Below are 26,360 nucleotides of genomic sequence, written 5' to 3' on the forward strand. Positions count from 1 at the left end.
GGTACATTAGGATAAGTCTTGTAACTTTTGCTACCAAGATTTGTTTGTGAATTGTTTCCGAATGCAATTTGGACTTCGATGATGTCAGTCAATGTGTAGTGTACAAGGTCTCTCTCACAGTGAAAGAATATACAAACTACTCCCATTGTTTTCTCGATCATTTTCTTAAAGATCTGCCGTCTTAACGTTTACGTCTAACATACATACATACATCATCGACCAGCGGTCGGAACCAGGCAAGTACAGATTTCACCCCAAAGGCCCCTATCTGACATAGCTTGCTCTAAATTATCAAAGAGTATACCAGAGTCTCTAGTCAAAGTGTCCGTAAAAGTCAAACTTCTACGCAAAGTTTACGTCTTACCATTGTTCCCTATTGGACTACTAGAATTGCCTTCATATCTTTTGCATTTGCATTTGTAATCAATAGTTAGGATATGAAACCTGCTCTCCAACACGATCTCTTAGGTGTCACTGACGAAAGATAATGGATATTATCTGAAACGTCTGACCTTTTGCAAAATCATATCCAGTTGCTTGAGTAATTGCTATTTGGCGAAACTTCGTTACATAATATGGGGTAGCTGACATCATGGTCATAGGTTACTCCAGGTGGTACATTCAGGTGGGTGGTCATATGACACGCTTATCTGAGACTTTGGTCAGTATTTGACCATCCCTCGTGATTCAATCGCCCTAGGGAAAAAAACTCAAAATTATTTCCATCGTTTTTGCCTATGACATGTCAGTGTTTCTGGAATTGACATCTGATAAGTGTATCATGATATTGCAATTAACTAGATATATAATATACATATATATTCGATTTTTGACAGGGTGAACTCTGGCCACAGTAAGTTCAAAGGTTAGATTGTGGCGCGGTCTTCTGACAAACAGGGTCAACATTCTGTCGGATACTATCAATCAATATCTAACTACTTGTATCAAATTTTGTCATTTTGTCTTACAGTCCTCACTTGCTTTGTGATCTGATAAACATTAAGAATAATTCACACACATAAAAGCTTAATGTATCTATGCGTTGGCCCTTGTCACAAACTTTACATTGTTTTAGCAGGTCATTTGTTTTATATGATTTTAGACCCGTAGGGCATGGTACAGTGATTATAGGTGAGATCAATGAAACATGGAACTTGTTTGGTTTTCTCATGGTGAGCCACGAGTTGGCCATAGGGCATAGTCAAAGGTCACTGATAAAATATCGTCGCAAAACAACATCACACTATGGAGAAATATTGTAAGAAGCTGCGTGAACGGTAAGAAATGATCGCTTGTTCAAACGAACCCAGATGTTTGCCATCTCTTCTGCATCGATCTTAAGTATCAATCTAACGTTGACAAGGTAGTCACTGTGTGGACGGGTTCTTTGTGGACTGTTCTTTATCTATGATTTTGTGTCTAAGATAGCGGCCTCAAATTTTCATGTTTGTCGCGATTGCAATTGGTACCATTTTAAAAGTGGTAAACCCTGATACTTATCAAGTAATGCTGAGTGCAGCTCTCGGGCGACCGAATAAGATCTGATACTACTGCTTATGTATTCATTTCCGACTAAAAAGTAATGAGCAAAATCTGCCACAGAAAACACAAAAGACCCATTCATCCATCTTCCACATGTGTACCCTCTTTCAATTGGTGAGACCCCTATCCACGAAGGCATTCAATTCTTCAGTACTAGTCAGTCATCTAACCACGCACCCTGTACAGTATTGGCTTTTGCCCTAAAACATACCTTTACAACAAGAGTATATTCCACTAATGTAGAAGCGCACTGATGTTCTAGCGAGCTCCTAATAGCAGGTGAGGCTAGGCAAAGTGCTAGGGATATTTAGGCATATGATATGTATGTTACGTTGTGTTTCATTGTTGATCAATGTTATGTGATTTCGTTTCAGTTTGACCAAGGTCCGCCAGTTCCTGGTCTTTCCTTCCTCGAATCGGTAACACAGGATGGCGCACCTAACTTCAGGTTTGGGAGAAACAAAGTTGAACGCAATTCTTAGCGATACCTCTACACCATTCGTCCATAATCAATGAATCATGGCCACTCCAGCTAACAACAATAACCCCTCCCGCACACGGTCGTACTCTCATGACTTGGAGATCACCCTGACCGTGGGCGGGTCCCAGCCCGAGTCCCCGCCTCCGTCCGCAGAGGACGAGGAAGAATCCGAAGAAGAGATCACCTCGAAGTACCCAGTCTGGGCTCACGTCTTAAAGATTCTCTTCTCCTTCTTCATCTTCTTGACTGTCCTGACGTGTGCCTGTGCGAGCAAGACTGCACTAGTGGTCCTTCTACAAGGGAATACCACAAACAATGGACCAGGTGTGGAGAAAACTCTCAAAGAAGAGAGCGAAGTCAATGAGGATGGGGGTAGCGTCAAGGAAACCATGGTAACAGAAACTATGGTAACGCAAACACGACTGATGGAGAGTGCCAGGGTCGTAATGGTCGGACTGTTATTAGTGGTGCCGCAAGTGTTCACGGTACTCAGGTGTATCACCTGTAGTTCGTTTGGAAAGAAGACGAACACCTACCCCTGGCCGTCATGGAGAGCTCTCATACTGGTGAGTCCATCTATTGGTTAATATACTAGTATTAAGGAGATGCCCTAAATTCGCCACTGCACCCTAAATTCGCCACTTTCGGTTTCATTTATTTTTTTTAGTGAAAGGGAGAATGTTAAGGTTACTTTATTTATACTTCCCAACTCCATCAAAGATGAACATATCTTGCCTCTTGTATCTCACCTTTGAAAAATATGATTTAAGAAAGAGTGACGGATTTAGGGCACCCTCCGTTACATTGTATCATGTACATGTTTACCGATAGGAAGTGTTGTCGGTCGCCCATCTTGGCAAGTTTGGTGTAAATACCTTGTTGCTATCACCACACATGCACAGTTTGCATACATCGTAACGATAATGTTCCCAGCGTTTGTCCGTAAACATTTATTTTAAAACTTGATAAGATACCTTACCCAATGGATGGCTCATTCACAACGCAAGGTAAGACATTCCACCTGTTTGTGTGGTCAGAACATGGTTAAGAAGATAGCTGTGTTTCATGTAGAATGATGTACAATGAGGTCTGAATGGATCATTCGACGGGCCCATGAAGAGTGAACTATTGTAGATCTGGACCTACACACAGCTATAGTATATAAAATTTAGTAGAGTGGACTCATTCCTCAGCCAACCGACATCTTTCGCACCGCAGTCATCCCTCAATAAGACATCTTATGGTTCAAGTTTAAGAACTTTTATTCAGCCTGAAGCTGCCAGGCCGGTTTCATTGCGTGCATGTTCAACTTCTTCAGTGGCTAGAGGCTTAATCTTAGATGTTACTGAGGGATGACTACGGTGCAAAAGATGTCGGTTAGCTGAGGAATGAGTCCACTCAATATATACTACACATAGCTATGCACTATAAATGCATCAATGTTTTTTTTCTATCATAGTATAAGACTGCAGTCTATGGCGCTACCGCGAACTTAAAACCATAGCGAACATCCATTTTCCCGCTACCGCGAAAGTAAGTCTCCGCGAAATTAAATACATTTACAGTACTGTGCCTCTCTTCCAGGGACTTTTGTGCAGTGTTGTGGAGGTCACGTGTCTAACCGTCTTTTGTTTCGACATCGCTCCATCCCTGGACCCTCCCGTTCTGATCCTGGTCATGTCGGGAACTGTTGGGGTCCAGCTGTTCGAGGACGCCGTCAAAAGTATCAGAACTAGACACCACAGTTACCCCAACGACTTCAACTTGACGAGAAAGATTGAAAAGTTTCTTAAATTTATATCGAGTTTTGCAAATGTTGCTGCTGTGTGTGCAATAGTCACTCTTGTGTTCTTGAAGGAAAACAGTCTGGAATTGTATCAGGTTATAACTCTGCCTTGTGTAATCCTTCTTCTGTCCGCGACGTGGAGTAAGTTTGCACACAAACAAATGTCCAAGCCACACCTTCTGAGAACGTTACCGTACGAAGAGCACCTGTACAGCGCTAGATTCAAGGCGACACTGCTATCCAGCTTCTTTAAGGTCGTACTAACTCCTCTTGCCATCGTGGTCTACAACTACGTCCAGTTTAACCGGGGATTTGAGATATACTCAGACGGCTTCGCCGAGATGGGCAGTAGTCCGTTGTTGGTGCCATTCCTTATCCAACTGTTCAGTAGTTTTCTCGGATACCTTGCTGCATGGTTAGCCTGTTCCACGTGTATTCAGTTAGTTGGTTTTGTTATCCCGTTGTTCTTATGCACACCCGCGGCAATTGCTCTGACGTTTTCGATTTGTAATCTACCAATTCTTGACTTAAATCTATTCCGCTGTTACGACATGTCGTCAGAACAACAGTGGATCTTGATCGGAACGTGTGCGTTGCTATGGGTTACCCAAGCCGCGTACTTGCTATTCGTGGTGAGGAAATCTCCAACGAGAACGCTCTCCAAGGAAGAGACGCTGTTCTACCGTCCGTTCTACAACGGGATTTTCCTGGAGCAAAACTTGCTGCTGAACCGGAGAAAAGAGTGGCCTAGCGCCGAAAGGGAGGAGGAAGAACACTTACAGGCGACAGTGAAACACGGCGGACGTGTGTATGTGTGTACTACCATGTACCGTGAGTCTGAACAGGAGATGAGTCAACTGCTACACAGCATCTACCGACTGTCAAGGGTCTACAGTACATCCAGGTAAGGACACGTTTTCTAGCGTTATTAAACTAATTCTATGGATAACATTGATTTTGATATTTGAGATATTGTAAGCCCAGAGTTCTATGAAGACTCATTGTAGCACGCATGTACGTACATACATGTCCACCATTTGCTTCCTCCATGTTCAGATGGCGGTACGAGAGCCACATCTTTCTGGACGGAGGAGTGCGGGGCTTGGTGCTGAATGAGTTCGCTCTGCTGCTCGTGTCTCTGCTGGACGAGAAGTTGGACATCACCCCTGCGGACGCCAGGAAGATGGAGACACCGTACGGAGTACAGCTCTGGTCAGCATCCTCTCCTCATACTCTCCATAGCCCAATAGTCTGCTAGCTTTAACCATACCTCATTAGCGCCGCAGTTACTCTTAGGTCCCAAATGCACCGGTGTCCGTCAGAAATTCCCCGGCCGGGCTCTGAAGCCACAGATTTGTCCCGGTGGACTACCGGATACTGAGGGGTACCCCTCGTTGTTCCCCGCGGGAAGGTTACGGTGTCTATTTGTTATTGGGTCCTGGGTTCATTTTAAGTCCGATTTGAATTCAACCCGGTGCCGCGGCCGGGAACAAAAATACACTGGGATGTCCCACGGGGTCACGCCCGAAAGTGTAAAAAAAAAAAAACGTGATCTTCCCGACAGGGCCCCCTTTTCCAATTGGGACCAAAGCCTAATAGCATAAAATCTAGCATGGTAATGATAGACCTACATATCATCTGTATTCACCCCAAGACTGAGGCGACTGAAAAAAGATAGTCTAGCTTTTGGTGTCTGTAGCTTGACGTTGTCCTCAATTTATTTTTGCCTAACCATGATTTCATTCCTCCTTCAGGTGGAAGCTGCCAGGTGGTATGCCCTTCTACATCCACATGAAGGACCCTGAAAAGGTTAAACAAAAGAAAAGATGGAGCCAGGTATGATACCTACTTACAACTAAGAAACACCTAACTAGTGTCGTACTTTCAAGTTTTGACATTTTGTCTCTGACATTGTAAAGCATTGTTGACGTTGCTGAAGTATATTTCATCTTCCTCCATTGTTGAAGTTGCCAATTTATCTTGTTTTTAGTTTAAAACATTATGATCTTGACCATACGTGCATAACTACATCACCATGTGATTCAGGACACTCCTGGGGAAATAATGTGATAGAGGGGGTGTTATCACATTTTTTAACCCAACGAAATTATCGATCTAGTAGAAAATAAACTATAAAATGCTATTATCACCACCACTTTAATTGTCGCGTTTTCCTTGCCGTGAAATTATTTCCTTAACTAAAGAACGAAAGAAATAATCAGTTTTCTATTGTTTATAGGTCATGTACCTGTCCTACATCCTGGACCTCCGCCAGAAAGAGCTGTTACAACCAGCGTACACCCAGAGACCCCCCTCCCCGTCCTTCATGTCCGTGGAAGGAGATGAGGAGTCAGAGATCGACAATGAGCTCGCCACCCAGAACTCAAACACTCCTCCTCTGGGAGACGAAGGGTTTCATGACTCAAACGAGCACCAAGCTCCAGGTTCAAGGTAGCATATGATTGATTTTTGGCCTTATTCCATCTGGAAATAATTTCATTTGGTTGGTTGGTTGGTTGGTTGGTTGGTTGGTTGGTTGGTTGGTTGGTTGGTTGGTTGGTTGGTTGGTTGGTTGGTTGGTTGGTTGGTTGGTTGGTTGGTTGGTTGGTTGGTTGGTTGGTTGGTTGGTTGGTTGGTTGGTTGGTTGGTTGGTTGGTTGGTTGGTTGGTTGGTTGGTAGAATATAGAATATAGGAGAATTGTTTTACACAACCACTTAATACTCACTCTTGCTTACGTAATTACGTTTCGATGTCTCTCAGACACTTTCCTCCTCAGAGCTTCTAATAGCTGGAGTTCTGCTTCTCGCCGCTATATGTAGCCGATGTAGGTGGCTCTTTTGCGGCGAGAACACAACCCCAAATGTGGCTAAGTTTGTACCCCCCTCGTCCTGGTCTTTTTCCTGTTTTAATGTCGAAAGACGTGAGCCCAATATAGACCATTAATCATTTGTAGTTTTACTCATTATCTTGACGACTTTTCTTCAGAACGCCATGACAAAGTCTGTGAAATCTGATCACAGTATGTGTGAAGAACACTCTAGCTTCGAGAAGTTAACTGTAACGCAAGACCATTATATGTTTCTCATTGACCGTTATTCTGTATTCTGTAGGAACATGACCGCTACACCCTACTTCAGCCCGGTAAGTGATAACGATGACAGCACAACTCCCGACACCCGTACCGACGACGAGTACTTCACCGTGGCGGAAGGGGAGTCGAGCTGGGAGGACAGAGGGGAACACGCTTCCGATACCGACTCGCTGCCTCCCCGGTATGACGGACAGCACTACCGGCGGCTCCCAGTCTTACCGCACCATATCGATCAGGTAAACGTCACCGATGATTGTACTTTTTCATTTTTTGGCGACGCCGCAGGAGCGGAAGCACTTGGTTGTACAGGCGTGATCTTCCCGATCAGGTAATATCACTGATGATTCTACTTTTGCATTTTCCTGGCGACACCTCAGGAGCGGATGCCCTAAATGTTATTACCGAACCTTGTCGAAAACAGTTCAACTATTGGTTGTACAGTTGTGATCGTCCCTTTTCTCCAAATATGGTAAATCCGCGTTCAGTTACCCCTGACATACAAAGCGATTTCGCTCTGTATTGCCTAGGTTACACATAGCCGAATTTGGCTCCCGACTCTCTCCCGACTATGGTTTAGGAGTGATTCGGGAGCTAGTCGGCTGTAGTCGGCTGGCGTTCGGCTGAGTCGGATGGCGTTCGGCTGGCGTTCGGCTGAGTCGGCTGGCGTTCGGCTGCTCCATCCGAATGTTTTGAAATGTTCAAAACATTCGGCTCTGAACGGCAACTCTGGAATGGGTCGGTTGGTGGTCGGCTGGTGTTCGGCACGGTCGGCTAGTGTTCGGTTGGTGTTCGGGAGTAAGTCAGCAGTCAAATTAAATCTTAACCACGCCATAAACATTGCTGATTTACTCCCAGCTTGTTTCCAACTTACCAATGATTTACCCCAAGACCTTAGACAAATCTCTGCTAACTCATTCCCAAGCAAAAAGACTATTGCCAGAACGTAGACGAATCACTCCCGAACTTCACACGACGGACATCCAGCCAAAAACAAAAAGACCCATAAATGCCGCACTGGAGCTATATGTGATCTAAATTTGATCTCTTAGTGATGTTTACAAATAGAACAAAGGACATTCTTGATTAAAAACGAAAATGGGCACTCTTTTGAAAATCGCTGATTATGTCTATTTCAAGTCGAAAAAGGGTCGGCAATCGGTTGGGGATCAGTCGGGAGTGATTAGGCAGTCTGTGGCTAGAGGTCGGGCTGGTTGGTGATAGGTTACTTAGCATTTGGGACACAGTCGGGAGTAAGTCATTTACCGGTCGGGAGGTGTTCGGGACATGTTCGGCGCTAAAAAATAGGCCTGGCCTAAACTGGTCAGACTACTCCCGAACTACTGCCGACTTGGGTCGGCTAAGAGTCGGCTAGTGTTCGGGAGCCAAAGTCGGCTATGTGTAACCTAGGCATATTTCAGCTTGACGACGAAACCTTCGTCCTGACTACCGACGCAGACGTGCAGTTCACGCCCGAGTCGGTGGCGGCGCTGCTAGACCTGGCCAGCAGGGACAGGAAAGTGGGTGCCGTGAGCGGGAGGACACACCCCAGCGGTACTGGTCCGGTCGTCTGGTATCAGATCTTTGACTACGCCATCGGTGAGCCTACCTATACCTTAACACTTTGTATCATGATCTGTTATTTTGATATTCATTGACACAACAAAAATACACCATTATTTATTTATTTATTTATTTGTTTGTATCAGGCCCATGGCCCATAAAAACAGACACAGAACAAAGATTAGTATATAGCTACTTTTTTAAGGACTGCCACAACTGTATATGGGAACAAACAAGTGTATATATACAATGAATTACCGACATGATTGTGTATGAATGAGTATCGATATATTAAAGTCTTGAGTCCCAACCTCACCATTGGTTCTAAGGTTTAAACATTCAGTGATGATCGTATCAACTGGAACTCAAGAGATGCGTATTTCGCTGTTGGACAGATGAGGACAATGTGGCTCTGCACTTAAGTTAGTAACTGATATTATCATATAGCCAGGTGCCGCGGACCAATCAGAAGGCCCCGTTCCACGTTGGTTATGACGCCGTAACACAAAGATTCAGGCCAGGCAGGTGGCTATCGCTCCTCTGATTGGTCAGAATGAATTGACACCGGCACCGGTGTCGATTTGCATCGACACCGGCACCAGTGTCGATGCAAATCGACACTGGTGCCGGTGTCGATTCATTTTGACCAATCAAAAGTAGCGATACACACAAGAAAGTAAGGTATATGCAGGCATCGGCCAATAAAAAGGAGCGAAACATATGCCAGAGCAGTGAGAATAAGTACAGACTGCAAGGGGGAATGGCTCCTTCTAACATTGATAATGAGTTTTGTTGTTCTAAAAAGCCTGCAATGTTTGGAATATTTTCTGTGGAAATTTTTGTTTTAAAATGCAATGTGTAATCTCCTTACATATGCATGTACCAAAGAACAAATGTAAATTTTCAGAAATTCGACAAAGGAATTCACACGTTTATTTGTTATAAATGAATTTGTGTGAAATAACTGTCAGTTGGATAGGCTATATGATAATAACGTTAATGCCCCGCCTTATCCTCGGTGTATATGGTGAGATAATCCCTGGTCAGGTGCGATAACCACCTCATAAACCACCTCGTTCGCTACGCTCACTCGGTGGTTTATTCGGTGGTTATCGCACCTGAGGGATTATCTCACCATATACACCTCGGGCCGGGGCATTAACCCTTTATTAACAGTGTCACATACACAGTACTGACGGACGGTAAAGGTAAACTTCTTTTCTTTTACCTCCCCGACCGAAGTCAGGTGCCCATTTTTTACACCTGGGTGAAGTGAGGAAGGTCGTGTTATGTGCCTTTCCCAAGGGCACAACGTCAGGGGCACAGCGGGTATCGAAGTCGGGACATCTAAATTTCCGAACCGAACGATCATCCAGTTTAAGAGACAGTCCAAACTCCGTTTGCGTCAAGGACTACTTGTTTTGCTTCTGATCCAATGGCACGATTTATCGAGACTTCTACTGCACCTCCCCAGGTCACTGGTTCCAGAAGGTAGCGGAGCATGTGTATGGATCTGTGCTCTGTTGTCCGGGATGTTTCAGCGTCTTCCGCGCACGCGCACTGCGGCAGGTGCTGCCGGAATATGCGTCCATGGTTTCGGAAGGAAAACCGAGTCAGTTTCTGACAAAGGCAAGCATTCTTCATCAATTTGTCGTCAAATCAAGATATAAAAGTTACTATAAATGCGTAGAAAACAATTCTAAAATAGAAAGGACCGATGTGTCTATTGTCAAGATAAGTGGGAAGATTAACACGTACTGTTGTGTGGCTCAATCTGAATGTTGTCGTCATAGATAATAAGGTGGATTCAGACGTGCGTGTATATTCAAGTCCGTATGAGGTCCGTATGGAAGTCTTATACGACCAGACCAGACTCAACAGGTAGTTGAAAAAAAATAGAAATTGTCCAATTATAGCCAGATAACATGCCAGGGGAGCTAGCTGGTCGCAAACCATACTCCTCGGCCAGCTAACTCCTCTGGCATGTTATCTGTTCATATTTGTCCAATTTCTACTATTTTTCCCGCGACTTGTGGAGCCTAGTAGAGGTTAAGACTTCCTCGCGGACCCCATACGGGCATGAGAATATACGCACATGTGAACCTGGCTTTACAGGCTAGATCTTCCCGTTGAATTTCTGTCTTGATATTCCAGGACATGGGGGAGGACCGCTGGCTGTCCACCCTGCTGGTGGAGAAGGGCTGGCGGCTGGAGTACGGCGCAGTGGCGGAGTGCAAGACGTTCTGTCCGGACACCTTGGAGGAGTTCTTCAAGCAGCGACGACGGTACGGTGGACAGCGTTGTCTCCTTGATCTACCCAAAAGTTAAAAACTGAAGCTTTTATACATCCTCATTCATGTTCATATTCCGGACCTATGTTACACGCCGATCGATACTGTGTTGTTGTAGCTTGGAGTCCAGCCTTGTTAGCCTTAGAACCTCTGAATGGATTTTAATGATATTTGGTAAGATAATAGAGATTTGGAAGACAAAGGCCAAGCTCGATTTTTGGCCCCCTGGTATGTGACCTTGGTATTGCAGCAAAACGTCTGTTTTTTTCTGTATCTTTTGACCTGCATACGCTATGGTATTGTTAATCATGCAGCGTCACCAACGAACTACAACTGAATATTTTCTTTGTCACATCCTGCGTTGTATAGCTGGATCCCCTCCACCCTAGCTAACCTGCTCCTGCTGCTGAAGTACACTAGGAAGATCGCCCGGAACAACGACAGCTTCTCCCTGTTCTACGCGCTGTACGTCAGCCTGCTCCTGCTGTCCTCCCTCATCGCCCCGGCAACGGTCCTGTTCATCATCGCTGGCGGGCTGCAGTATTCCATCAACCTGGAAAGGTACGCGAACCTTAGTCTCTACGAATTCTACTACCCCCGTACCCCGTACGAAGGCCAGGTGGAAGCTACGCGAACCTGGTATCCAGTCTGCTGCGAATTCTGTGGCAGATAAAACGCTATTTCGTACCGGTAGGAGTTTTAAGCGCTCCTTCATCGTGAATGTTTTCGGCATAAGGCCATACCAATTTAATTTCTTGGTTCACGGATTCGCTCGCTCCTATTTTTTGGAAAAAAAAATAAAAATAAAAATTACCATTCAGCAAATTTTCACCATTACTGAAACCATTCACCAACTTTCTGGTGTAGCAAATTGGCCTTTATATTATAAGCTCCTTAAAGTGTGGGTACAGGTGCTGTTACTGTACAATAATAGTGTTTTTGTACTTTTTTCAAGCTGAAAACTTTTTTTCTTTATGTTTTGGATTAGCCGTTACCTTTACCCCAACCATTTTACAATTTTTATTTTTATTTTTATTTCGCCCTTTCGCTCCATATTTTTTATGAAAAAATCCGTGAACCAAGAAATTAAATTGGTGTGGCCTAAATGAGGGGCGATGTACACACCAAGATGGCCAATCGTTCACAAGATATAAAACAAATTATAACAAGACGAGTTTTTAACATAACCCCGCAAATCAGTTTGTAACCAAACTTTTGCCAGGCCATGTCAGGCACATTGTATTCAGCCACAGCCTGAGATTACTTAATTCATTTAAAGAGTACTTGTGGAGTTTAGCACAATACTAAATGTTTTCTATGTACGCAAGACTAGTAAATTGTGAAGTAGCATGCATGTTTTACTTCCTAAAATTGATATCTATCGAAAAAAATAACACTCTCTTGTGGAGTATAGGACTCCTTTAAAAGTCCTATCAGGAGAACGTTCGAAGTCTGTAGCTGAAGAAATTATTATCTTTGTTTTTTTGCCAGCTACCAGACGTTGTTGCTGATGTCAGCGATCGTGTTCATCTACATGCTGATCTGTGTGTGGGGATCGGGGAAGACTCAGCTGCTGGCTTCTAAGGTCATGACGTTCTTCTTCGCCGTCGTCATGGTAGGCGTGGCCACCGGCCTGGCTATATCCGTGGTGGAAGACTTCGAGCCAGGTAACACTATCTCACATCATTTGCCGTTGACATGTAGTATCATTTATGTAAATTTATTTACCTTTTGACACAGATATACATTATCAACATAACATAGCTGAGAGAGCCACACGTTCTAGCAAGCAACTTGATTATGTCAGAACTGAACGTTACAAAAGAAGTAGCACACCGTACATGATAACCCTGTTAAACAGTAGCATGCAAAATGACAACCACATGAAATAAGATGAATGTACCGTAGTAGTAATATGATGATCTTAATGTTTTAAGTTGAACTCATGCTAACACAATGTTGTTGTACAACAAGGCGTAATTCAGCCGCTGGCAGCAAGCCTCTTGTTTTCATAATGAATTTGAGTATAGCTAAAAAATCATCACTGTGACCAGTTCAGTTTCTCCACTGTATCTCACGGCTACCCGGATTAAGACAGCCTTTAGGACAACTCCGCGTAATACACTTTTGAACCACTTAAACTAATCTTAATGCGACCTTTACTTATTGTGCTTTTCCATCGTTGTAGAGCCGACGAGCCCGCCTCCTCCAACTGAAGCACCAATAATCACAATGGCGCCGACCTCGGAGGGGCAGCAGCTTTCTCAACTGCTATCGGGGAGATTCCAGCAGACCACTGTACCCAACCACCTCCCATTCCAACTGACCACTGCACCTGATGACCTCACACTGACCACTATGTCTAGCGACCTCCTAGGGGCCTTCGTTGACCAACAGTACCAGCAGTTCTTTGCAGCTAACAATAACGGTACATCCGCCGACTTCCTGCCTGCCAGCGTGTCGACGTTATACTTGGGTGTGCTGGCGGCAGTTCACCTGGTGGCTGCAATACTCCACCCAACAGGTAAGCCTCAGCTTGAGCATCGCCATGCATAAATTATGTAAATATGTAAGTCATTTGCATAAAATAAAATAGAATCTACAAAAGCTCTAAATTCTTCCTGTAGGTATGAGGTCGCCGAACTCCAGTTCTTACTCATGAATTGTTGAAATGATTCGAGCATCACAGATGCATAATACCTTGAAAAGATGCAAATCGTTACATCTTAAGTTTGGGTAATTCAGTAAGTCAATATTCATAAACGTTTCTTATTGTTTGAACAACGAAAGAACTTCTTGGTGATTTTATTGAACGTAGTCTCTCGGGTAGTTTTTGGTCTTGGTGTCCAGAGAATTAAGAAGATTTGAACACAGTTGTTGACGTTGTGTTGTTGTTGTTTTTTTTACAGAGTTCGCGTGTATCATCCCTGGTCTGCTGTACGTGTTGTGTTTACCCTCTGCATACCTGGTCCTCTTCATCTACTCTATCTGCAATCTGAACGACCGGTCCTGGGGTACTAGAGAATCAGCAGTGAGTATGAGTTTAACCGTGCGTGTGTGTGCATGTGTGTGTGTGTGTGTGTGCGCGCTTGCGTGCATGTGTGTGCTTGTGTGTGTGTGTGTGTGTGTGTGTGTGTGTATGTGCGTGCGCGTGCGCGTGTGCGCATACGTGAGTGCGCATGTGTGCGTGCGCGCATGTGTGTTGTGTGTTCGTGTGCATGACGGTGCGTACAAGGTTTCACATGTAGCAGGGTTGGTCGCCCGACGCACCGCTGCAACAGGATGCTACGATCGCAATATGCAGCCTTACTCATAAGAAATAATACCTAGGCTTTATGAGTTTTTCGTAGACCTGAACAACTATATACCGTCCTCGCTAATACATTTGTTTTCATACGTCAGTTGTCTGAGAGGGGTTCTCCCTGGTCCATGGAGAAGATCCTGGCCGGGATAGGAAACTTCTTCAAACGATGCGGCAAGCAGTGCTGTGACGTAGACTACTCTGGAGAGACACGGCCTATCTTAGCGGGTAGGTTTAACGTTACACCTAGCTTTCTGAGTACATGAAACATTGGAATGGTTTAAGAATTATGTGTGCAGCGCAGAAAAATGTGTGTTGCATGGACAAAAAATGGAGGTGCAGCGTAAAAAAGTGTGATTAGCAGAAAACAGGTGTGTTGATAACATGTAATAATAGGTGTGTTGATCAGCAAAATAGGTGTGTTTTATATTGTCGCTGTCGGCTACGGTAGTTTAGTGAGCATGCCTCGAGTAGGAAGTATGCCAGTGTTGCACCTTGAGTATTCTGCAGTGCTTGGGAAGAGAGAAAAACGTTTTTTTAAATGCTGCAGCTCATTATTAATCATTATAACCTATATTTTGTAGATTCTCCGAGTTCATCATACAGTTCTGGAGATCTCAACTCAAACCAGAGGAGCACCTCAGCCACGAACAGGACATCATCTTTTCTGGTACGTTGCAAGCATATGCGTAAATCAATATAGAGAATCAAAATATAGTGCAAAAACGGGATTTTCCGAAAATAATTTCATCAGGTTGACAAAATATATAAGATATACGGGAATTCTTTTAAAAAAACAGTATGTACTTATTTTGCTTACGTTTCGAACCGGGGAAAGGGGGGATACATAAGCTTAGCCACGTTTGTGATTGTATTCTCACCGCAAAAGCGCCACCTACATAGGCTACATATAGTGATGAGAGGCAGAACTCCAGAGCCAGAGCTCTGAGAAAGTTGTCTGAGAGACATTGAAACGCAAGCAAAGTAAGTACAACCTGGTTGTGTAAAAAAATCCTCCTATGTCCTAAGGGGACAACACATTGTCTGAAATGTTGCGATTAATGTGTTATTTGCTGTGTTTAGCAGGACAGAGCACAGAGCACCCGAGGAGAGACTACCAGCGGGCAGAACCAGGACCTGGATAATGAAGTCAACACCATGTACAGTGACATAGACAGTAAGTAACTACGTCTTCATCTATTCGATGTACGCTTTTAAACAACAACAAGTGATTGAGTTTTTTTGACCGGGCAAAGTAAAATCGGTGTAGGAAACATTTAGCTAATGTTGATCACGGTCTACTTTGCAGGGTCAGGTGGGGAGGACACATTCAGACGGAAGGCAATACCCTGGCTGAAGGACATCGGAATGAAGGTACCGAAATGACCAAAGTGTAATAGGATTATCTAAATCTACATTATTTACATACGTATATTATTTTCATAGCTTGCCTAAATGCGATAACTAGTATTTCCCAAATGGATGATTATTGACATGAATGAATGTTGTATCTTTGTATGTAGTGTATCTTTCCTTGCCCTCTGAAATAACCCTTCATTTCTTTGACACCATCAGCGATATGAGAAAGAGTTTTTGGACAATGGCTACGAGGACACCAGTTTTATATGCACGATAAAGGAAGAGGTACGTTGTAGTCAAGCTAAAGTTTTCTTGCCATTCATAGACGTACTGTATACCTGTTCACATGCAAATCAGCACTTATCGTAGACTAAATGTACTTCGCTCTCGCTCGTCCAATGTTTGTGCAATTCTTTAGAAAAAAAAACAAGCACTTGTTTAGAAGGCAGCGCATGATAATAATTCATTTATAATTTTAGGACCTTCGCTACATGGGGATCCGTATGCGTGGTCACGTGATGAAGCTGACACGAGCTATAAGCCAGTTACCAGAACCCATCCTCCCAACAGGCAGACAGGTAAGCCACATACCATTTGGACGTTTCGAGCTTCAGTGTACATGTGTTTATACAGTAAATCTAAGAAGAATGACTGTATTTTTTTTCCTCAAACAATACAAATAAAAGGAAAAGGACAAAGTGACGGTGACGGACTCAAGTTGTGCACAACAAATATGACTCTATTTGTTGCTCCTCAGTGCATAAGTATATTATTTGCGCCTTTTTGCACACTTCACTTGTCGAGCTAGTTGTAAGTTGTGCAGACGTCCATGACTCCTGTTCCCCATCCCTCTCTGTCGGCTCCATAACGTTAGGTAGGTCTTCAAAAGTGCAGTGTGCATCGTCGAAAAGCTGGTGAATATATTTTGTGCATGACACTAGCAACAAATATACTGAGTAAAATTGTCTGACATATTTTGTGCAGGTGGGACTTGACACGTGGCTGCGTGACCTGGGCCTGGCTCAGTATTACTTCCGGTTCATCGAGGGCGGGTACAGCGGGGTGCACGGAATGGAGCATCTGCGGGGGATGACGGCACAAGACCTACAGGAGATAGGCATCACCAAAAGAGGCAAGACAATCATCCTTAAAAAAGCTTACAAATTGATGTTGTTGTATGACTCCTGTCTTCTTAAAGTTCTTGGATGGGTTTTTTCTTGGATCCAAGCTCATCGAAAATCACAACAAACTGTGCAAAAATTCTTTTTATGAATGTAGCATATTTTTTCGTCATTAAACAATATCATAACTCGTTTTGTAGGAAATGAATATCATCATTATGTGCTATATTCTTCGTTACATTTTAGGACACATCACCAAGTTGCTGCTAGCCATACAGATGCTAAGCTGTTCAAACGACCGAGGTAAGACTTTTCGAAGAAAACTAATGATAGAGCTCGTGCGTGCGTTGGGGTTGCGTAGAATACTATGAAAGCATAGAACAGGGAAGGCAAATCGTCAGTTGGGCCTTTTCCAAGCTGAACTAGTTTTTCTTAATTATGGGAATTCTTATGTAAGGATTGTGGAAACCAGGTGCACAAGTTTGCAGTACTTAATTTAGTCATGCAGCTCACACGTAGAAGTGGAATGCCTACAAGTTGACAGTTAGTATATGTGGATTTACTCCTTCTCTCAGAGAAGCGGATCCGTAAAGCCCGTCAGGCGCTCGCTACGAAGCGTTGGAAGTATCTGCACCGCGGGAACACCGCCCAGCGCCGCGAGGCCAGGTTCTGGCAGACGCTCCGGGACCAGTGCCTGGACCCTTCCCATGATGCCTTCACCAACACGGACGGACTGAAGGCACAACTCAAGGACCTCAGGAATCAGGTGACGTCATGGTTTAAAGACAGTTACACAGAAATCATTATGGGGCTGTCGCAATGAAAAGTTTTGATAAAAGGCTAACAAAGTCTAAACTTTTGTAATTGATCTCTCTCTCTCTCTCTCTCTCTCTCTCTCTCTCTTCGCCAATATGGCAAACAAAAGACTGTCCATCATAGTTAGCAGTTCAACCAATGATAGCATGGCAATTAGGAAAGCGACCAAAAGAGAATGGCTGCATGTCCGTCAACTATTTGCATCATTATGTTTTATATTGCATCTCTTAAGGGACTTTGGGATCAGTCTACGCTACTCTAAATTACTGCATCTTTCGCTGCATAATACTAAATTTAGTTACAGTATTTATTATTTGATCTTATATTGTGAAAATGTGTGTGGTTTAGAGGAAAACTTAATAGTAGCTGACTTTATGCCTGTTTGCAAGACAAGTCTGTTTGCAATAGCCTCATTGACCTCGTTTACGATCTATCATGGCCGCCGCGTGAGAAAGTTGTACTGTATGTGTTTGTGAGTATACGTCTGTGAGAGCAAGGACGTCCTTGGTGAGAGAGAAGGACATTTCATATAATATATGTCTGTGTAGATTATCAAGAGTGACAAAATGGCGTCTCACGTCAATAAACACTATGATTTCAGGTCCTAGCAGCTGTGGTGATCATCAACGTCCTGTGGCTGTCCGCCATCGCCCTTCTCGCCACCACCGCCAAACTCATGGTGCTGGAACAGAACATCATGGGAACCGTCTTCATCGTCATCTACGCCATAGTCCTGTCCCTGCAGTTCGTAGCGCTACTCTGGCACAGAGGCGCGACTGCGATACATTACCTGGCCAGGATTCCCTACTGGTCATCCCGAGACGAGACACATTCGACAAGGAACCGACTTACAATAGCGGAGGAGGCGTAGTGATATCGGTTTCTATATGTCATCGTGAAACACAGTAATGTTGCACAAAAAGGCGTAATAATGATGAACGTTATCGAACGCGCATACGGACCACTAAATGTTCTAAGAGTAAATTCCATGTAACAATATTTCTACCAGAATGATGTGTGAACTATATATACTGTAGCGGAATTTTGTTACTATTCAACAATGTTTTTAAATACATTACCTGACCAGGATTCCATACTGGTCTTCGCAGGACAAGACACATGCGACTAGGAACCGAATTACATTAGCGGAGCAGGCGTAGTGATATCGGATCCTATATGTCATCGTGAAACACAGTGATGTTGCACAAAAGGGTGTATTAATGAACGTTACCTAACGAACATACGGATCACTAACTGTTTTAAGAGTAAATTCAGTGAAAAGGACAAACTTGTTGGCGTTTGTTGTATGCATATTCACATAATTATACCTGGATTCCTATTCCTATATATAAGTAAACAACCGGAAGAAATTATATTGCTGTAACCTTATAAGGCTTATTTATACCAGAAATCATTCTGGTGTGAATGATGTGTTCAGTGCAGGAATTTTTTTACCTGTCAGCAATGTTTTGCAATACAATACCTGGCCAGGATTGGTCATCCACGGACGAGACACGTGCAATTAGGTACCGACTTACGTTACTGATATGTCACCGTGAAACACAGCAATGTTGCACAAAAAGGTGGAGTAATGAACGTTATCGAACGCACATACGGAACACTAACTGTTTTAAGAGTAAATCCAGTTAAGAAAAGGACAAATTTGTTGGCATTTGATGTATGCATATGCACATCATTATACCATGATTCCTATTCCTATAAGTAAACAACCGGAAGAAATTATACGTGTATATATTTATACCAGAAGGATGTGGAACTCTGTATACAATACAGGAATTTTGTTACCAGTCAGTACTGTTTTGAAAGGACAGTACATACGTTGTGGAAACTTCTGAAATGACTACACTATTCTCAAGTTGTAAACTTCAATCATTCTAGCAATGCAAACAGCGTAGAAAATGGGTTTACAACCTTTGTGGTTAGCAACACTTGGACAATTCAAACTTTGATATCCTGCTTTATGCAACGATAGATTTTGACATTGGGAAAACTTTTTTTTTACTCTTTGCGTACGAATCTGCTTCAAAAAGTATCCAGGACAAGTCGTAATATGGAATCTTTTCGACCTTGACTTTGAAGTGCAACAATGTTATCGGATATTTAAGTGGCAATAAAGTATTTACGATTACACTTGAATGTGTCAAATTACTGGTAGAAACCACAATCATGTGATAAGAGGCCAACACTGCATTCCGGCAACATATCAGTGGAGAAATGATTATAACCTTCGCCAAATGGTTATGTTTATCTTCGTCAGAAGGTTGATATAATATGTTTTGAGTGTGTTTGTGTGTCTGTTGACAACATAACTCGAGAAGATTTGGATGGATCCTGTTGATATTTATATAACGTTTATTGATTGTTTCAACAACCTCTAAATACATTGCAGCGCCCTAAGGCGCTGAATTGCGTATTTAGGCATTAAAAGCATTTACACATACATTAAAAACTTAACATGGTAGGGCAATTAGACTAACCTTTTAAAGGCTTACAATCATAACACACAAGTTACCATCATTTATAATCATATCGCACAAATGTGTCTTGTTTTACCAATTACCAATCTATTACAATACAGATAGCACGGTAGTAGCTGACGATCGATAGTGACATGGAAGATCTCAACTTACATGCAGTGATTATCTTAACTGTTTATTCAAGAGGGCTACGAAATACGGGATCGGGCTATTTTTATAACGATTTGTTTTGGCAAGAGGAATGTCAAGTAGATTAGCACCCTTCAAGCATTTTGTATGAATCTGAGAACGGGAAGGAGGTAACCAATGGCGGAAAGTTGGGGAGTTAAGTATCGACTTTGCAAACTTTAGGCTGAGGGTTTCTCTTCTTTTCTCAAGGGACGGTAAATCTAATTTGGCAAGGGCGCTGGTATAGCATTCATATTTAGAGCCGAGAATTATTCTAAGTGCTCGCTTCTGTATACGTTCAATCTTCATTACTTGTTGCGTTGTGATATTTGAGTTCCAGACTGGAGCTGCATATTCAACAGTTGGGCGAATATAACACACGTAAAAATCGCAGAGGTCTTGAGCTGGGAGTCCGGAGCTTTTGAGTTTCTTCAACCAAAAGAGTCTTGAGCTAGCCTTTTTAGTTATGACATCTACATGTTTGTCCCATCTTAAATTACTAGAAAACCAAAGGCCTAGAATACAAGCAGTTTCCGTATAGTCGAGGGGCTTTTCATTAAGTAAAATACTAGGGGGTGGGGGACAGTCTTTCATGAAAGAAAATGTCATGAGCATACATTTCTCGCTATTTAAAATCATGTCATTTCTGATCGACCAGGTATTGAGTTGGTCAAGCGAGGATTGCATTAGACTCGCTTCATAATAGAGTCGACTCTCATACACTGACAAGTCATCAACGTATTTATATCGATTTAAGATATCGTACCATTTGATAGGTGGGTAGGGGTCAAGAAAACGAAGGTCAAGTTCGATAAACCTAAGGTACTTCAGCAAAACTTCAATTTAACTCTGATAACTCTTGTTCTGTGGCTGTGACCTTTTTTAAGTGGTTGATGGTCCTTGGAGCAGAGAGTAAGTGCTGTAATTTTGGCCCCCATGTGCTTTTTTTCGGAACTGCAGGCGCCGATTTCCTTTCAAACTTTGGATTAGAGTAACTCGAGAACGTGTTGATGGATGGTCATGAATTTGGGTATATAGATAGCGTAAGTGATGATTTACATAATGAAATATATTAATCATACAAATCAACAGCTAATTTGCATAATTGATGAGGAAATATAATAATTCCATAGTGGTAAATGATGACAATTTCATACAACACTATGAAGCTTATACTATGAATATACTATGAAGCTTAGTGAAGGTGAACATTATTAGACATAAGTCATATTGATTTAATATTTACATAATTAATCAGGAAACACTGAAATGGTCTTCTCTGCAATGATAAGACTTTTTTTTACTCTTGGATAGAGAGGATGATTGACAGAGACAAATTATGCAAATCAGGACCTTTTTTGCATAATTCATATGAAAAAAAAAAAAAATACTAGACTACAAAACATTCAAACCATTTGGCGAAGGTATGAGGTCGTGGAACTCTAGTTTCTAATGGTTCCCACATGTATGCACTCAGAGTTTTTAAGTCGATGAGAAATTCCCACGCTCTATAACAAGTCCCCGCATATGTAATATATATATACCCATAGAGGGCTATGAGACATAGTAGACGTGTGGATAAAGTCTGCATCATGTCGCTCGTCCAAGCTCTTATTGTGGTTCTTCTCGTCGCACGGCTCGGAGGGGTGAATAACGTTTACGCCTGCCTACCACGGCTTGTCGAAGGTAAGGTACGACAGCTCAGTGGAAGAGTTTCATGTAAACATTAGTCTGATTGAATCTAGACCACATAATGCTCTGTGTATTTTTTATATTCATGAAAAAATATCGAGTTTCCTCATCCTAGACCAAAGACCCCTTGAGCCTACGTCATATTTCCAAACCGGGCCCTGTCGGGCAGATTTCGGGAACGAAAAGTATGACACCAAAAACACCAACCCACATAAAGCGTCAAGAGAATAGTCGAGGGTGGTATTTGTGTATACTTTTACGTATACGTGTCTATTTTTCGTTTCCACAAACAACCCGACCGGGCTTAGGTTTGGAAATGTGACGTTATCCTTGTCCGGGGAGGGGTGAATGACGTTTATGCCTGCCTATCTTAAATGGTAGTCAGAGAGTGTAGTGAATTTGTGATATTTGTTTTCTTAGTTTACTATAATCCAGATATGGGGTATATGAAAATAGAGCCATATTTGTATAGGGAAAAGGTTCAGAAGAACCCTCAAAGATGTCCGGGTCAAGCGGGGAGCCGATGTCTCTTCAGACCACCACCTGCTGGCTGCAAGATACTACGTAGTTATTTGCGCTCAAATGTGAAATATTCTAGAACTAAGAATCTCAGATTTACTACCACTTTTTGACACTTTTGTGTCATTATTTCACGTTTGCAACGTAAAGGATTATCCTGAAAACATTCTGCTCCAGGCAAGCTGTAACTTGGTGACCTCCCGAGTTAGACCCTCCTGTTCAGATTCCCTCCTGTTAGATTCAACAATATGCTGGCCACTGGTAGGTCCCCTGGGGTGGGATAATCAGTTAGCACATGGCAGACATTCCGTTTTTTAGCGGAAGTGTTATTAGTCTGGTGCATTTTACCTTTTCATGTACGGGGGACCTTTTTTGTTCAATTTTGGACTAGGTTTCTTATTCAAAGGGCCTTGTTTTCAGTGGGAGTATTTCTGGACTGGTCTATTGTGCAAATTCACATGGGATGCACCGGAAGATTCCATTCTTGCACGGGGAATTTTGTAAGATACATTAATGGGCTAAAGTGTCATTAGTAGAAGTGATTTTTAAGCAAAAGTGTTCCATTTTTGCACATGGGTGATTTAATTTAGAACAGTCTATTGTTACATGGGGAGGGAGATGACTGAAATATGCTGCATTTGCTCTCAAGAGAATGTCTGCGCATGCCTTTCTAGTTTGTATGTATGTGTGTGTGTGCGTGTTTGTGTGTGTTGTATGAACAGAGGGTGACAGGGAAGTTGATGAAGGATCTTTATGATATTTAGTGCATTTTTGGTAACTGTTGGTTATGAAGAAACGACGAGATTGTGACCTTAAAGTGTATTAGCTTTATTTCGCACTGGACATTGAAGCTATGTGTTCTGAATGATGAACCGTCGGACTCCATCCCTGTAGTATTTGTTATGAATGAGTATTTTCTACATTTTCCACATACCAACCTATTTCCATCATGCACACATGACTATTAGTAGTATAGAGAATTGCTAAACTTTCTTTCCAACACTAAGATAATGTAGGGACTTAAACCCTAAATTTTCGGTCTCCACAGAATGACCCTTTCTCTCTCCAGCAGTGACGTCAGGAAGACACCACTTTTGCAGGAGGGGGTCATAAATATCAGAAAGTCTATGTTGTCCCCCGTCTCTGTTGAGTGTGGGCCGATGAGCTCTGATGTGCAAAGCCTCCTTCACTCCTCGTGCGAAAAAATCCTGTTCTGAGTCTAGGACTTTAACACTGTCTTACGAGATGGAATGTCCCGGGGACTCTAGGTGTATATGTTGTGACACCTCAGAGTTAAAAGAGCTCGGACGTCGGTGTTCAAGGAACCTACGTTATCTTTGTGTTGGAAAGAAAGTTTAGCAATTCTCTATAATGTATTCTACCAACACAGATGAAATTTCATGCACACATGACTATGTTTTTTCTGCAGATATCGATGGATGTGCTGGCGACCCGTGCGATACCAATGCTGCCTGTGCAGACGTTCCAGCTCCTGGGACCGGTCAGGACTGTACGTGTAACACTGGGTATGAGGGAGATGGATACACATGTACAGGTATAGCATATTCTTTCTTTGATTTGATTTTTCCATGAGGAGAAGAAAGGAGTGAAAATTGCTGTAGTTGCCCATAAGCAAATACATGTACCGCCCTTTCTAGTTTTATTTGACTTCTGTGATTGCGTGTATGGGAGTGTGTGTGTGTATTTTTATGTATGTGCGTTTGTGTGAACAGAATTTGGACAGATCCTTCTGAGGTTTAGTCAGTGTTGGCAACATGAAGGAACGATATAAAGTGAGCTGAAAATTTCATTTGTATGTCTTTTTTTGTGTTAACTTTGTGTATGTGTGTGTTTCAAACAGAAAATTTGTTGGATAGTGTTTAGTATGTTAGCAACTGGGTTTATAAAGAAGCGATCATTGTATTGTGACGCCGACATTTCATAAGGTATATATTTTGCACTGGTAACTTGGCAATTAAAGTTATGGGACCCCGGTTCTTCCAAGGAAATGGCCCTACTTGCGCTATTTCTATCAAAGATTATTTTCTAGTTTGTGCATTGACATATTTCACTGTACCCACATTTACACTTTCCTGCAGATATCGATGGATGTGATCCCAACCCGTGCGATGCCAATGCTGCCTGTGCAGACGTCCCAGCTCCTGGGACCGGTCAGGACTGTACGTGTAACACTGGGTATGAGGGAGATGGATACACATGTACAGGTAAAATAAATAATTCTTTACTATGCTTGATTGTGTGTACTTGTTTGTTTGTGTTTGTGTGAACAGGAGCTGGTTACAGAACTCATTGACTGATGAATGAATATCAATGTGTTGGCAACTATTTATTAAATTAACAAGTATTAGATTGTGACCTCATTGTTTCATAGACTTCTATGATAAAGTGATGGTAACTGGACAATTTTAGTAATGAGTTCTTATCAATAAAGCTCCCGTGCTTGCAGTGAGTTTTAAAGAATGTTGAAATAGCCTATAAGTTCTTGCTAAAAAAGAGCCCATACGTGCGATCGATATTCTTCTATAAATGTTAGAGTACACGTGTATTTTCTATTTTGCGTAACGACATATTTCACTGTACACACATTTAATTGTTCCTGCAGATATCGATGGATGTGCTGGCGACCCGTGCGATGCCAATGCTGCCTGTGCAGACGTTCCAGCTCCTGGGACCGGTCAGGACTGTACATGTAATACTGGGTATGTGGGAGATGGATACACATGTACAGGTAATATATGTGTTTCAAGTAGCTGAGAAATCCGCACATGGGCCTGCCAAAAACACAGCTCTTACAAAAGGTTATTGCCTGTAATATCCTCACGCCCTAAAAATGTCTAAGGACTCTTACGCTCTATAAACACACCCTATATATATATATATATACCCATAGAGGACTGTGAGGCACGGTAGATGTGTGGTACATGTCAGTCTGCATCATGTCGCTCGTCCAAGCTCTTATTGTGGTTCTTCTCGTAGCACGACATGTCGAAGGTACGTACGACAGCTCAGTGGCATAGTTTCATGTGGACATTGTTCCGTTATGATATCCATTATCCATATTGCGGCAGTTCCTCAAAGTTGTCTTTGTTTTGATTCTCATGACAAAATATCGGGTTTCATCATCCTAGACCAAAGAACCCTAATCCGGGGAGGGGTGTAACTTTTACATATTCATTTGTCTCTTCCATGGGGATGTATAACGTGTATGCCTGCCTGTCTCTGTAGTCAGAGGGTGTAGTGAATTTGTGATATTTGTTGTCCTAGTTTACACTATAGTCCAGATATGGGTTTAGTATAGAACCGTGTTTCATGTCTCCAATAGGAAGAGCTTAGAATGTCTCGTAGGTGTTATGGTGTGGAAATAGTATGGAAACTACTATATATTTGGAGGAAATCTCTTCTTCTGCTAAGCCGTCATGAACTTAGCATGAGCTACCCCAGCCTGACTTGCATTAATGTTTCACTCTACATGTATATGTTATGATTAATACTACGTTGCATGTAGGTTCGTGCTACGGTCGGTGTGGCGAGGCCTACAACGCCGCGAACTCCTGCCACTGCAACTCGCGCTGTCCGGAGTTCAACAACTGCTGTAGCGACTACTACAGCATGTGTCCAAGTAAGGGATTTTCCTTATTTTAGCAAGTAGACTTAAATGCACGTTGTAACATGCAGGAATCCTACATTTTATTATGTATACAAAGGCGCCAGCTGTAACTAAAAGTCGCGATTTATTTGTTATCGGTAATATAATGATACGTCCGTCCATAAAAGTACATTGAAAAAAAGCAGGAATTACAGTACTAGCAAGAGCTATATTATACCTGGTGTTAAAGTTGGTTTTGCAAATAAAATATGCAAAACGGGCACCCGACCAATCGAATGTGGACATTCTTCGGAAATAGGTACATTCCTCTAAAAAAAAGTGGACATTCTTAGACATTCAAGCGTACATTTCTCTTTGAAACCGGACGTTCCTCCGTTTGTGAGCGTGCTTTCCAGAGGAAATGTGTCCATCCCCGACATAATGTCCACATACATTTGGTCGGGGTATAGGAAGGAAATGTTACCGATTCTTTTATGCTAAATGGTCGGCAAAGACAAGGGTTGGTC

The 26,360-nt window shown here is 42.6% G+C and overlaps 1 protein-coding gene across 2 annotated transcripts in view; it reads left to right on the plus strand.

Moving 5' to 3' along the window:
- LOC118416032 overlaps positions 1 to 19,500 on the plus strand; it is a 21,230-nt gene extending 1,730 nt beyond the window's left edge. The window contains exons 2-24 of one of the 2 annotated variants that reach the window (XM_035821073.1): positions 1,917 to 2,589; positions 3,608 to 4,713; positions 4,866 to 5,021; positions 5,564 to 5,645; positions 6,049 to 6,260; positions 6,921 to 7,137; positions 8,320 to 8,497; positions 9,936 to 10,090; positions 10,616 to 10,746; positions 11,122 to 11,313; positions 12,244 to 12,419; positions 12,941 to 13,276; positions 13,662 to 13,783; positions 14,155 to 14,281; positions 14,638 to 14,723; positions 15,137 to 15,230; positions 15,363 to 15,427; positions 15,629 to 15,697; positions 15,892 to 15,990; positions 16,397 to 16,544; positions 16,780 to 16,836; positions 17,109 to 17,299; positions 17,951 to 19,500. In XM_035821073.1, coding sequence (XP_035676966.1) covers positions 2,062 to 2,589; positions 3,608 to 4,713; positions 4,866 to 5,021; positions 5,564 to 5,645; positions 6,049 to 6,260; positions 6,921 to 7,137; positions 8,320 to 8,497; positions 9,936 to 10,090; positions 10,616 to 10,746; positions 11,122 to 11,313; positions 12,244 to 12,419; positions 12,941 to 13,276; positions 13,662 to 13,783; positions 14,155 to 14,281; positions 14,638 to 14,723; positions 15,137 to 15,230; positions 15,363 to 15,427; positions 15,629 to 15,697; positions 15,892 to 15,990; positions 16,397 to 16,544; positions 16,780 to 16,836; positions 17,109 to 17,299; positions 17,951 to 18,220 — 4,797 coding nt within the window. In that variant the 5' untranslated portion in view covers positions 1,917 to 2,061 and the 3' untranslated portion in view covers positions 18,221 to 19,500. The remainder of the gene's footprint in view (positions 1 to 1,916; positions 2,590 to 3,607; positions 4,714 to 4,865; positions 5,022 to 5,563; positions 5,646 to 6,048; positions 6,261 to 6,920; positions 7,138 to 8,319; positions 8,498 to 9,935; positions 10,091 to 10,615; positions 10,747 to 11,121; positions 11,314 to 12,243; positions 12,420 to 12,940; positions 13,277 to 13,661; positions 13,784 to 14,154; positions 14,282 to 14,637; positions 14,724 to 15,136; positions 15,231 to 15,362; positions 15,428 to 15,628; positions 15,698 to 15,891; positions 15,991 to 16,396; positions 16,545 to 16,779; positions 16,837 to 17,108; positions 17,300 to 17,950) is intronic. The other variant, XM_035821074.1, reaches the window with a different exon arrangement.
- The last annotated feature ends 6,860 nt before the right edge of the window (positions 19,501 to 26,360 follow it).

This window comes from Branchiostoma floridae, chromosome 5 (genome assembly GCF_000003815.2).
Source record: "Branchiostoma floridae strain S238N-H82 chromosome 5, Bfl_VNyyK, whole genome shotgun sequence".
Taxonomy (NCBI): domain Eukaryota; kingdom Metazoa; phylum Chordata; class Leptocardii; order Amphioxiformes; family Branchiostomatidae; genus Branchiostoma; species Branchiostoma floridae.